The 14,746-nt window shown below is 36.3% G+C and overlaps 1 protein-coding gene across 1 annotated transcript in view; it reads left to right on the forward strand.

Moving 5' to 3' along the window:
- Positions 1–14,746, forward strand: part of TNKS (tankyrase) — a 174,319-nt gene that overhangs the window by 121,613 nt on the left and 37,960 nt on the right. Inside the window, exons 12-13 of the mRNA XM_030832386.2 lie at positions 10,242–10,413; positions 12,475–12,554. Coding sequence (XP_030688246.2) covers positions 10,242–10,413; positions 12,475–12,554 — 252 coding nt within the window. The remainder of the gene's footprint in view (positions 1–10,241; positions 10,414–12,474; positions 12,555–14,746) is intronic.

A 14,746-nucleotide genomic window follows, 5' to 3' on the forward strand; every position in this document is an offset into this window, starting at 1 on the left:
TTTTCTGTTTTACTTCTCTGTGGCCCAAATATGGTCTTTTCAGCCCCTACTTTATAAGCCTTTGGCTTAAAAATATACCATCTGCAGCTGCCATCTCTCCCAAGTCTCAGGGATGAGAAAGGGAGCGTATGAATAAGACTTCAGTTTGTTTAGCACAGCCATGGGATTGGCACCTCGAGTCTAATCAGCTGTGCTCTCTGCAACTTATTTCTCTGACAGTTAGGGCATGTGGGCAAGGTAAGTACCCCTTTAAGAAAGCAAAGAAAGTGTGCACCATTATAATATAATATACCTCTTTTCAGAGAACTTGATTGTTCCTTTTAAAATTCCATGTGAATATTGAAGGTTTACAAATAATAATACTCAAGTTTGGCTAGTAAACATTAATCTAGTTTCATGTTTCTCAAATTTAATTTTTCTCAAATTAAAATTTAACTTCTTAGACAGATTCCATACTCTGGTGGGTTCATAACACATTAAAGGATTAAAAACCTATTAGAGTAAAATATCGATTACTGTAGCAGAATTCTAGCTAAGAATTGAATTTTTGCTTATTTATTTCATTCCTCACAGGAGATACTTTTAACTGTGTATATCCCACTGTGGATAACAATGGCCTGTAAATATCTGTAAAAACGTAAATTATACTTTTATTATAGATAAAGTGAATCAGTTTTTTTCAATATTAAACAATTCTGTCAACACAGGCAATTAACCTTTTTCCCTCCAGATTTCTAGAGAAAGAAGAAATGCATGGCTTTTGGTTAGAGAATAGTTTGATAGTCTCTAATGTTTGTTCAGTATACAGAGTAGTGTGTTGAAAACAATATTCTCTATCATAAGAATTTACTAGTTTGTCATTCTTTTGAGCCCTCCATTTACCAACCATTTTCAAACAACCGGTGTACAAGGTATTGCACTTGTTACTGTGAGGTATATAGGAAGTTTGAATTTGATAAAGATTCTTATCTTAAGGGACTTAAAATCTAAAAATAGTCTTGTCTAACACAGTCTACTTGAATATCTGTTATACGGGTTGGAAAGTACAGGTAGATTGCTATTCAGAGGAGAGACCAATTACTTCTGTTAGTGGTGGCAGGCTAGGGGAAAGAATGGAGAAATTCCATGAAGAAAATAGAATTTAAGCTAGGAATGTCCAAGAATTAGATATATAGAAATAGACAAAATACAAAGAATACATTTTAAATAATGACTCAATCTGAAAAGCAAAGGAGTTTTTTAGTCAGAAGTTATGATTAGTTAGTTCAGTAGGTGGAGTAATAGGTAGTCCATGGGGGATGGTGAAAATCTGAAAAGATATGCTGGAACAAGATCTTGCTGGTCTCAGCTGGAGAGCTTTGGTTTGTTCTCATGGTACTTGGAGAGCCACTGGAAATTTTGAATAGGCAGATGGCATGAACAAATCCTGCTTCAGGAAGATAGATAACATCCTAGGAAACTACTTTCTCTTAGAAAACCAATTACAGAAATGTAGACTCAAGGTATATGTATAACAGTTGGCATAATCATTTAGCAGTATTCAACAAAGTTAGCTTTTTAAGATTTTTATAAAAAGGGATGATGTCGAGTTAATGTTTCTTACCTTCAAGCTAAAAATATTACAGTATGCCTGCCACCTACCTGTTCCCTAGGTTGTAGTCTCTGTCTACCAGGGCATAGACCTGTTTCAGATTCCTGTCTTTATCCCTCTTTTGTAGATTTTATTAATGCCTGTTAATTTTTTTTAACTGTTGTTTGCTTTTAATTTCAAAGTATCCTGATTTGGGCAGAAAAAAAAATTGTCACTCTAGCTAAAATAATATAGAGACTGTTTTCAACTCTCAGATTACTCGAAATCAGGTTTAGTTTGGGATGTACACATGTTCATAGTTAACGTAAAATTATAATGTGAGTCTACATGCCTAAGTACGGAAATGTCACAGAACAATTGATGATGAATTACTAAATGAGTGATGTGGACAATGATAGCTGAAGTTTAAGCGAGAGATGAACTGAGCCTCATGGTTAGCTGTTGAGACTAGGCTGTTCACACTGATTTTTGAAAGAATCCCCTTAACCATTTCCTTATGGTCTGCTTGCTGGTTTCCAAAACTGTTTTTGGCATTTTTTTAATCATAATTTTATGTCCTATACATTTCAGGTCACATACCATTGTGGTTTTATATCATTTTATCAAATTATCCTCTTTAGGAAAGTCATTCTTACTATTCAAATAGAAATAAAGATACATACCTCAACTTGTTATCTCCAGATACAAAAAAAAAAGAATGTTTGTCTTTAAAACTGCCAGACATCTGTTATTCTTCTCACACTTTCTGAATTTGTATCTTAAGCCAGTTCTAACCATTAATTACCACAGTTGAGGTGTAACACATTAAATATAACATTTTTCTTATTTGAGGCAGTTTCTGTACTTTAGAGAAAACAGATCTCTTTAGTGCTGAATGCTAAGGGTCCTTGAAGACATCCTCTGTCATATCCTTGTGGTAGAGATTGGGATAGAGGAAAATAAAACTGTGTCTTAAAAAAGACTTCATCAGTCCCAACATTCCTGAATTTCTTCAGTAAGTGTGCTGGTAATTCCAAATAATACATATATATTAAGAAAGTTGTATTTATTTAAAATATGAAGAATAAATTCATGCTTCTGTATATAAAATCAATCTGTCAAATAAATTTTTTAGGTTGAAAACAAAACTCATGGACAGCAGTGCATATATATAGCTGTATAACTTGAAAGTTCCTAGAAGATTCCTTGTGAGCGGCAATGTCATTTATTTGGTTAGCTCAGTTTGAATGACCATTTAAGCACTTAATTATATGTATAATACTAGACTGTATATTTGTTTTGTCTCTCTGTTTTTTTAAGAGTTTGACTCGTAGATAAAGAATATTTTGAATGTTGTTGAGCCTAAGTTTTTTGCCTGAGTGAAGAATTATCACAGTGTGAGTCACAGTCATCAAAGCCAAGAGGACAAAGAACAGTGTTGTGTCAAGAGATATTCTAGCTTCTGGACTATATTCTGTACTTCAGTTGGCCCTTTTTTTTCAGTGTTTCCAGCATTGATTTTATGGATGACATGCACCGGTCATTTAATCTTTTCCTGTTATTTCTCCACCAATAGAGTGAATTATTGTCATTTACCATTTATGTAACTTACAGAATGGTGGAGATTAGAGTAATAAATCCAAACTTAGGAGAACTCCCTTTAAACAATGAGAGTTCCCTACAATTCTCTGGCATCACAACAAAATAAAATTACACTGGCTCCAATATATCACCCTTCTTCACTGTGAAACTGAACTAGAGCAGCAACACAAATCCTGCCAGGTGACTCACTTAAAAAATCGGGGGACGGGGATTGATCTCTAGTCATATCACATAGTTACTGCTGCCCTCCAGGAATAAATTTATCACACACATTTTGTACTTCTGTGCCTTGAACCACTTCAGAATATTTGGAGGAAAAAATTAGATTGCCCACTTTATAGAGAGCCCTGATTCTAACCCATGACTGACTGATAAACAAATAAAGGTAGAACCTCAAGCATGTTGATCAAGTTAGATATGAGAGGGAGTTAGGGACCTTGAGTTTTCTTTTTTCAGTTTTGAGTCAATTTAAAGATCTGTAATGACTCAAGCAGAGAGTCGATTTCCCATCCAGTAATCATTTTTCAGTAAATGTGTTCTTAAAAGTCCACATAGTAAATATTTTAGGCTTTGTGGGCCAAGAGACAAAATAGAGGATTTTATGTAGGTACTTATATAGCCATTTAAAATGTAACCATTTAAAAATGTAAAAACCATTCTTAGCTTGCAGACCACACAAAACCAGTAGGTTGGAGCTGACCCGCAGATCAAAGCTTGCCAAGTCCTTCCGTAGAGCTCCGTTTTGTTCAGATAGAGAAGCTTGAGGGTCTGAGACAGCTCTGATGATCTCATCTCGTCCTTACTAGTGCCTGGTAAAGGCATGGGCCCACAAACCATCTCTGGCCCCAACCATAAGGAGAGGTTCGCTGAGAAAGCTTTCTTCTCTTTTAAAATAGATGTCGGCAACTTCCCTTTTGGCCTTGGGTAAGACTGCCTGGCACTGGTGGAGTGCGGCTGCCACAGTCATCTTATGACCTGAGACGAGAAAGCCCGGAGCCCTGAGACCAGGGAATTGGAGAAATTTCTGACATTTGCTTCTAGAGAGGAATAATTCTTCTTCACAAAAACCCCTATAGAATATCTGTTTAATATTTCCCTATTATTGATTGTCGTTCTTTCTAAGTGGGTTATACAAAGTCTCACCAAATTTTTCTAGTTTCTTTTTTTTATTAAGTTTTTTTTTTTTTTGATGTGGACCATTCTTTAAGAGTCTTTATTGAATTTGTTACAGTATTGCTTCTGTTTTATGTTTTGGTTTTTTGGCCACGAGGCATGTGGGATCTTAGCTCCCTGACCAGGGATTGAACCTGCACCCCCTGCATTGGAAGGCGAAGTCTTAACCGCTGGACCGCCAGGGAAGTCCCTCTAGTTTCTTTATTCTACTTATTTCCATGGAATGAGTGCTTCTATTACATTATTCGCTGATACTTTTCTATGACTTCTTGTAGTGCTTCAGCCTTGTTGTCTGATGAAGCACTCCATGGATATTCTTTTGTTGCTATGAAACTATTTAGAATTTGAGGGAAGAATTATTTCATAAAGAAAAATATATACATTTACTAAAGCAAAGAATTTTGTGTTACACTGGTCTCTCCTGTACTTTAGGGTAGAGGGAAGAGTTACATTTACGGTTAAGTCATAGTCTCTGCTTTTAAATAGCTTACAGTTTACATGTAGCATCTAATATTAGCAAGTGCTTAGTAAATGGTAGTTGCATCCCTTCCTTATATTAGTGAGTAGTGATTTATGCTCAGTATTTCACTCCATGAGTGCATGTCCCAGAATGAGTAAGAGGTGGAAGAAGTGAATCTGCAGTGTTCTATATTGCGCTCAGTTCCACCATGCATATTAATAGAGAGAACCGCTTCTTACACATAGTGTGTTGTTAATGTTTAAAAATACTGTCTGTACTTTATCTGGTGTTCAGTTGATCTGCTTAGACACTGGAAGTGAAACTGGCTGGTGTTGGATTTACTGAGAAACTTTACATCTGTCTCTACCATTGCATTGCTGAGGTATCTTTAAGGATAATCTTGACCAAAGGCAAATTTTACCTTTCACGATGACTTTAGAAACTAACACCTTCAGAAAATGGGGCTCCAGGGTAATCTAATAAAGCTGGAGCATAGCAGGCCTATCAGATTATGAAGAAAAAATATAGTGGGAAGAGAGGTAGGAGAGGTGGTGTAAAAGTAAATGACAGATGGTCTTCAATGACACGCTGAGGGATTCAAGTTTATGTGAAGGCACTGAAGAGTCACTGAGTTTGGGGTGAGGAATAACTTGGTAAGATCTGTATTTCAGAGTAGTAGTTCTGAAACCATGTTCCCATGATTTAATGAGCTGGATTATGGATTTCCATCACTATAATTGAATAATTTAGTGGGTGTCTTATCCAATTTCCAGAAAAATGTTAATGATTAGAATGTTCTTAAAGTTTTTCTCCTGTGATGAGGACATAACAGAAATATTCACAGAAAAATTCAAGAAGTTTAGTTTGACCACTTGTGTTTTCCATTAGTACACGCTAATGGCTGTGCTTTTATGTTGTTTATGTATAAACAGTCATTTTTCTGCTGGCAAATGTGATATAATTAAATTTGTCAGCATTTCATGGTGAATCTTGTGCACACCATTAAGAATTTATTGGCTCTCTCTTGTGAGAACACCAGAATCACAACTAGCTGCTGAACAGTCATTGACAGGAAGATGCTGGAACTCACCAAAAAGGATACCCCAAATACAAAGAGAAAGGAGAAGCCACAATGAGACGGTAGGAGGGGCACAATCACAGTAAAATCAAATCCCGTAACTGCTGGGTGGGTGACTCACAGACTGGAGAACACTTATACCACAGAAGTCCACCCACTGGAGTGAAGGTTCTGAGCCCTATGTCCGGCTTCCCAACCTGGGGGTCTGGCAAGAGGAGGAGGAATTCCTAGAGAATCAGACTTTGAAGGCTAGTGGGATTTGATTGCAGGACTTCAACAGGGCTGAGGGAAACAGAGACTCCACTCTTGGAGGGCACACACAAAGTAGTGTGGGCATCGGGACCCAGGGGAAGGAGCAGTGACCCCAGGGGAAACTGAACCAGACCTACCTGCTGTTGGAGGGTCTCCCACAGAGGTAGCGGGTGGCTGTGGCTCACCGTGGGGACAAGGACACTGGCAGCAGAAGTTCTGAGAAGTACTCCTTGACAGGAGCTCTCCCAGAATCCACCATTAGCCCCACCAAAGAGCCCAGGTAGGCTCCAGTGTTGGGTTCCCTCAGGCCAAAAACCAACAGGGAGGGAAAGCCAGCCCCACCCATCAGCAGTAGTTTTACTGAGCTCTGCCCACCAGAGCAACAGCCAGCTCTACCCAGCACCAGTCCCTCCCATCAGGAAACCTGCACAAGCCTCTTAGAAGGAACACTCCCAAACTCATTCTGTGAGGCCACCATTACCCTGATACCAAAACCAGACAAAGATACTACAAAAAAAGAAAATTACAGACAAATATCACTCATGAATATAGATGCAAAAATCCTCAACAAAATACTAGCAAACAGAATCCAACAACACATTAAAAGGATCATACACCATGATCAAGTGGGATTTATCCCAGAGATGCAAAGATTCTTCAGTATATGCAAATCAATCAATGTGATACACCATATTAATAAACTGAAGAATAAAAACCATATGATCATCTCAATAGATGCAGAAAAAGCTTTTGACACAATTCAACACCCATTTATGATAAAAACTCTCCAGAAAGTGGCCATAGAGGGAACCTACCGCAACATAATAAAGGCCATATATGACAGACCCACAGCAAACATCATTCTCAGTTGTGAAAAACTGAAAGCATTTCCTCTAAGATCAGGAACAAGACAAGGATGTCCACTCTCACCAATATTATTCAACATAGTTTTGGAAGCCCTAGCCATCAGAGAAGAAAATCAAGAAAAAGAAGTAAAAGGAATACATATTGGAAAAGAAGAAGTAAATCTGTCACTGTTTGCAGATGACATGATACTATACAGAGAGAATCCTAAAGATGCCACCAGAAAACTACTAGAGCTATTCAATGAATTTGGTAAAGTTGCAGGATACAAAATTAATGCACAGAAATCTCTTGCATTCCTATACACTAATGGTGAAAAATCTGAAAGAGAAATTAAGGAAACACTCCCATTTACCATTGCAACAAAAAGAATAAAATACCTAGGAATAAACTTACCTAGGGAGACAAAAGACGTGTATGCAGAAAACTATAAGACACTGCTGAAAGAAGTTAAACATGATACCAACAGATGGAGAGATATACCATGTTCTTGGATTGGAAGAATCAATATTGTGAAAATGACTATACTACCCAAAGCAATCTACAGATTCAATGCAATCCCTATCAAATTACCAATGGCATTTTTTACGGAACTAGAACAAAAAATCTTAAAACTTGTATGGAGACACAAAAGACCCCAAATAGCCAAAGCAGTCTTGAGGGAAAACAACGGAGCTGGAGGAATCAGACTCCCTGACTTCAGACTATACTACAGTGTTACAGTAATCAAGACAATATGGTACTGGCACAAAAACAGAAAAGTAGGTCAATGGAACAAGATAGAAAGCCCAGAGATAAACCCACACACCTATGGTCAACTAATCTATGACAAAGGAGGCAAGGATATGCAATGGAGAAAAGGCAGTCTCTTCAATAAGTGGTGCTGGGAAAACTGGACAGCTACATGTAAAAGAAAGAAATTAGAACACTCCCTAACACCATACACAAAAATAAACTCAAAATGGGTTAGAGACCTAAATGTTAGACTGGACACTATAAAACTCTCAGAGGAAAACATAGGAAGAACGCTCTTTGACATAAATCACAGCAAGATCTTTTTTGATCCACCTCCTAGAGTAATGGAAATAAAAACAAAAATAAACAAATGTGACCTAATGAAACTTGAAAGCTTTTGCACTGCAAAGGAGACCATAAACAAGACGAAAAGACAACCCTCAGAATGGGAGAAAATATTTGCAAACGAATCAACAGACAAAGGATTAATATCCAAAATTTATAAACAGCTCATGCAGCTCAATATTAAAAAAACAAACAACCCAATCCAAAAATGGGCAGAAGACCTAAATAGACATTTCTCCAAAGGAGACATACAGATGGCCATGAAGCACATGAAAAGCTGCTCAATATCACTAATTATTAGAGAAATGCAAATCAAAACTATGAGTATCACCTCACACCAGTTAGAACGGGCATCATCAGAAAATCTACAAACAACAAATGCTGGAGAGGGTGTGGAGAAAAGGGAACCCTCTTGCACTGTTGGTGGGAATGTAAATTGATACAGCCACTATGGAGAACAGTATGGAGGTTCCTTAAAAAACTAAAAATAGAATTACCATATGATCTAGCAATCCCACTACTGGGCATATACCCAGAGAAAACCATAATTCAAAAAGACACATGCACCCCAGTGTTCGTTGCAGCACTGTTTACAATAGCCAGGTCATGGAATCAACCTAAATGCCCATCGACAGATGAATAGATAAAGAAGATGTGGTACATATATACAATGGAATATTACTCAGCCATAAAAAGGAACAAAATTGTGTCATTTGTTGAGATGTGGATGCATCTAGAGACTGTCATACAAAGTGAAGTAAGTCAGAAAGAAAAACAAATATCGTATATTAACGCATGTATGTGGAACCTAGAAAAATGGTACAGATGAACCGGTTTGCAGGACAGAAGTTGAGACAGATGTAGAGAACAAACGTATGGACACCAAGGCGGGAAAGCTGCGGGGGGTGAGAGGTGTGATGAATTGGGCGATTGTGATTGACATGTATACACTGATGTGTATAAAATTGATGACTAATAAGAACCTGCTGTATAAAAAAATAAATAAAATTTAAAAAAAAAAGAAATTATTCAAACCCTTGCCTGAAGTGTCACAGCCTTACAACAATGAAAAACTGGAGACAGGGAGACTGTCTTAAATCCTTTCTTTTCTTAATCTTGTGTTTGGTGGGGGTACCCAAGTGTTTTGAATAACCAACCAGCATATATTTGAGAATTTACTATGTACCATTAACGGGAGCTTTCTAAAGGACCCAGAAAACCTATACAATACTTTCCATATTTCAGTAACCTTAGTTTTACTTGGTAAACAAACACTATCCCTGTGTTCTAATTTATAAAATAGTGCTGAATTGACATAGGTGTTCAGAAAGGAAGTAATCAGCAAGGCTTCAAGTAATCAAGGAAGATTTCTTAGAAAAGGTGAGACTTGCACTGGAGCTCATAATCCAGAAAGGCAGAGCAAAAGGCTTCTCTGAAAGAAGCAACACGTACAATGAACATGGACTTTGGTCTGAGTGGAATAGAGTCTTCACTGGGGTATCCTAGAAAACAGGTTAGGACTAGGTAGTTTTGATCAAATTATAAACATGATTCCAAAGTTTAACATTGTCTTAACAGTCTTAAAATTATTCTTCCTTTATAATTCTTCAAAGTTTTAAAAATGGAACCTTTGAATCTTCAAATCAGGTTTTTGGTTAAATGTGTAATTCAATTAGGGCATTCTATCAAAATCATTTACTAAAATTAGAAAAGAAATGTAATTAATTACTTTGACTATCTTTGCTTACTTATTCTGTTGTCTTTATATTCCGGGAACAAGTTTGGTAGAACTCATTCATCCAAAAGTATTTACTGTGCATCTTCGACGTGGCAGGCAGTGAACATCGGGCAAGAGTCCCAGCCCTCAGGGACCTTACAGAGACCCCTAGTTGTGAGGAGAGTGGCAGGGAGTGGAGGACGGACAGGAAGACAGTCGTTCAGGGAAAGGATGGGTATGTTAGAATTTTCAATAAGGTGGTCAGAGAAAGACAACTAAGAAGATGGTATTTCTTAGAATCAGTAAGCGAGAATTAATAATGAATAGTCTGTGGTATTTTTCAAAAAGCTTTGACAGTTGATTTTTCTCATAATTTATTCGCTAGGGTATAAAAGGGAACAAAAATAGCTGCTCGATCTCATGTGCCCACCCAATGATTTTTCAGATGAATGCACTGGACACCCTTGGTCAGACTGCTTTGCATAGAGCTGCCCTTGCCGGTCACCTGCAGACCTGCCGCCTGCTACTGAGTTACGGCTCTGATCCCTCCATCATCTCTTTACAAGGCTTTACAGCAGCACAGATGGGGAACGAAGCAGTGCAGCAGATTCTGAGTGGTAAGTTCAAATAGATAGACATTGCATTCTATTCTTCCTCTTCCATGTCTGTCCACTGATAAACTCTTTCCACAGACAAACTTTGTGCCCATTGTTTTAAGTGGCTCTTTGGAGTATTTTCTTTGCCTGAATATTTTTCCTGCCTTTCCTTGCTTGCAGTTTAGCCTGTGGCTCTGCCCATCCGCCTATTTTGGTGGGGTTGAGGTAGGTGTCATGAAGAGAGGCAACCATTTTCTTTAATTTTTTTAGTGTTAAGTTGGAAACCTGACTTATGGGTGTTACGATCAAAGGTTACTTAAAACTCCTATAAACAGTGTGGAATTACGGTTGCTCCGAAATCTATCAAATAGGGAAAATTACAAATCGTTCATATGGTAATGATCTTACAATTAATTGTTCTTACATGTGTTATATTCTGCTTTCTGTAATTCTTAACTTCATTGTACTATTATGATATTATCTTGTCTTTCCTGGTTTAAATATAATTATAAAATCTTACTGAGTGTTACAGTGCCTACCTAGTACAGTGTTATATACTTTAAGTATCTCCTTTATTGAGGGCGATCAAACATAAAACTGTTACAAAAATAGATACTAGTTTCCAAAGCCCCCAAATCAGAGGAAATAACACGGTCTGCCTACTGAAAAATGAATAAGAAGTTACAAAAGAAATTTAATATAATTGACTCTTCTTTCTCATTCTTTTAATTTTTTCCATGGATTATGTCTGCTGTAGAATGACCTAACAAACTCAAAGAGTAAAATGGAGTAGACTACAGGCAAGGAATCAGAAGCCTGCTGCTTTCCCTACGTATGATGCAGTAGTTCTTTTCTTCATCAGACGCAGCATACCCTCTTATTATGAATATTTTATAGCATCCATTCACTATCCAGAAATGAAATTCATAGATATTATGACCTAACTATACAGAGACCTTTCCAAAAATCTTTATTAAATGCCCTATCTTACTCTGTAAAACTCACTTCCCTGAATAAAGTACTTTAGAAAGAGCTGAAGTATTTCTTCTGAAATCTGAAACCTTATTATAGCATCACTTGATCTTCCCGTTTGGACACTGGGCTCAAGGAAGGTGTCTCTGGCCACAAGATATTGAAATCTTAAGCCTGGAAGAGAATTTCTGGGAAACCAACCAACGCTCACTTTATAGGTGCGAAAACTAAGCTAGTCAAATGATTTGTCCATCATCACAATAGAGCCCAGTCTAAATCCAGGTTTTCTGGACTTAAGTTCTTTTGTGTTACATGAATGTGTGTACACATGTGCATTATAAAAGCCACACTTAATGTCCATGATCATACTTTGAGTGATAAGCATTGTTTTCTTTAAAAATCTTTTTATTTGGGCCAATGTATAATGAATTTTTGGTTTGTTTATAGTATTGGATTAATCAGAATAACTCATTTGTTAGCCTCATAACTTCTAGACTTAACAGCCTGTTTTAATTATATTCTATTTAACATTTGTATCACACCTCTTAAGACATTTTAAATTGCATTTCCCTGAAGCCATAAATGCGAATTAAACAAATTTCTGTATTTAGTAGGCCTTTATCGTACACTGATTATATTTTCTAAGGTCACTGATTTCAGGAGTATTACTTCTGTTTCATAGTGTAGAAATTGAGACCAAAAAGAAAGGCTAAACATTAAGTACTGAAAGTTGAGTGGCTTCCCTCGGTTTACATAACAGAATCTATTGCAAAGCTTCACTCCAACACTTTGAAAGACCAATGTATCATAAAGATGTCCGTGATCTCATGGTCCTATGATTCTCCATTCCCCTTTGCCAAGTTTTGACCATAAAATTTGAAAGACAGAGTAATTGGGATGGAGAGGATTTGTGTGTCCTAAAATTTGTTTGAATTTGGCTTATGATAAGGTGGATATAGATTGAAGTAAGACACCACAAAACCTTAAATTAGATCTTAGAAATTTCTGACACCTTAACCTCTCTCTTTCCATTCACCAAATAATTTTCCCTCCTTAGCTACTCTGTGATTCCTTGAAAACCAACAGTACCCTTTCCTTTCTTTCATGTAGAAAGTACACCTATACGCACTTCTGATGTTGACTATCGGCTCTTAGAAGCATCTAAAGCCGGAGACTTGGAAACTGTGAAGGTAAGGTAGTGCTTTAATGTCTTGGGTAGCTCTGTGGAACCTTTGCTTACCAATTGATTTTAGGCTTGTAAGTGAAACTACTCAAATCCAAACAATAAAAGGGATGAGCAGAGTAGATCCATAAACAGGAGAGATCTTTAACTGTGAAGGTTTTCCTAGTATGTGCCGTACATTAAACCACTTTCTAGTCAGTTTACTTCTGGTTATATGAATGCTCTTTTTATTTCTACTTTTATTAATTAAAATGTTATTTTGGCCACTTTCATAAATTTCCAAGCTAGTTCAAGCCCAGGTAATAGTACAGTAAAGTTTGAAACAATGTTCTTGACCTTTTCCAAGAGGTTCTCACATTTGCTCTAGGAAAGCATCCTTATGATCCTGCAACCATTTGGAATTGATTATATGCAGAAGATGGATCTTCTTTTCTATGTCATTGCTTGCCAAGGAAATTGTATCAACCTTTACTTGTGGTGTAGAAACAATGATTATAGATTGAATTTTTTCAAATATAAAATTATATTCTAGTATTGAATACACCTTTTTAAAACACATACACTTCCCCTCTATAATCATTCATGTGTGGGAGAAGATAGCAGAAAGGGGTATGAGTTTTATTTTTGTTTGGGGATTGGTCTTGTAGTTTTATTTTTTATTCCTTTTTTTAAAGAAAGGCTAATTGCAAATTTGGTATTGATAATCTTACCAGCTTATTTTTTACAAGCTAATCTTGCTGATTTCTTATTGTCGTTTCTTATTAAGCAAACTTGGTTTTTGTGATTTTTAGCAAACCAATTTTCGTACTCTCGATGATGTATACTGGTTGAAAATGACAGTAAATGCTTTCTAAACTCTGTTGCCTAGAAATTTTATTTTTGTTGCATTATGTGGCTACTTCCAACCTCTCTTCCATCTTACATTAACTTCTAAGTTATTTAAAGGAAAATAGTAAATTTCAGTCATAACAGCCACTAGAGAGAAATTTTAAATTTCTCTTAGATCTGAAATTATATATATTTTTTCTTAAAAATACTTTTATCATTTGAAATGTATCCTAATAAAATCTTAAAATATAAAAGCGATTAGGACTCCTTTTCTGTATCACAGCATGATAACCCCAGTGCTAGAATTGCTATATGTGCCCATTATAATTAAATTAATAGTTTATTATTTTTTTAATGTGTAGGTTTTAATTCCTACATCTTGTATGTATTAGAAACCATGCCACAGCTTCCAGGTTTCTTAAACAATCCATTCACAATAAAGGCCAAATATATTTTTATGAATAGAGTAGAAATGGCAGAAGAAAACAAAGCACAAATTAAGTGAGAATTAAGCATGGTAAACTTTTCCTTCCTTAGAGGCTTTAGAAAGCATTAGAAATTAGTTATTAGAAAAAAAGGCTGTTTGCTGAGTAAAGTATTTGAGAAGCAGGTAGGAAGGATATAAAAATTGCCTTGGCATTCAAAAAGAAATTGAAATAGAATAGAGGATAAAGAACTTCCAAATAGTAAAAAGCAAATATTTAATAAGCCGAATTGGCTTGCCTTTTGTTAGTAAAAACAGAAAATAAATTGGGTTTCATTTCCTACCTCATCCCCATTTTGCCACTGTTCTCTGCAAAAGAAAAAACAAGCTAACTTAGAATATAAAGAACTAGAATAAAAGCAGCAGCAGGAAGCAGCTTCAGTCATGTAAGACACCATAGAAGGTGTTTATTGTCAATTTTTGTAGCCTTTCTTTCTAGTTTATGTATTTATTTATTTCTATTTAATTTTGTTTTTTGATTCTATAATTTATATATTAATAAAATATATAAAATTTGCCACAGACTCAGTTGTCATGAAAAGATATAACCTGGCCAGATGACAATGGCTCTTGAGATTTTAGTCTCTCCCTTATGCCCAGACTTCCTTCTGTCATATAAAAATTGTACCACCTGAAAAGCCCTGTTTTTACCCTACCAGCCCCTCCTCAGTATCTCCATAGATATCTTCCAGGTTTAGAGTTTTTATATTATAATAGCTCATTACAGTGAGCTATATATGAAAGCCCTTGCCATCATACCTGTAGCCTAGAAAATGTCACCGTTTTTCTCTGCTTTTTTAACTTAAGAATCCTTCTTTTCATTACCTCTTTTCTCATCACTTCCCTGAGTTTGGGTAATTAAGTAGGTAAGCAATGATGTAGCAAGA

Source organism: Globicephala melas, chromosome 21 (assembly GCF_963455315.2).
Source record: "Globicephala melas chromosome 21, mGloMel1.2, whole genome shotgun sequence".
NCBI classification, from domain to species: Eukaryota; Metazoa; Chordata; class Mammalia; order Artiodactyla; family Delphinidae; genus Globicephala; species Globicephala melas.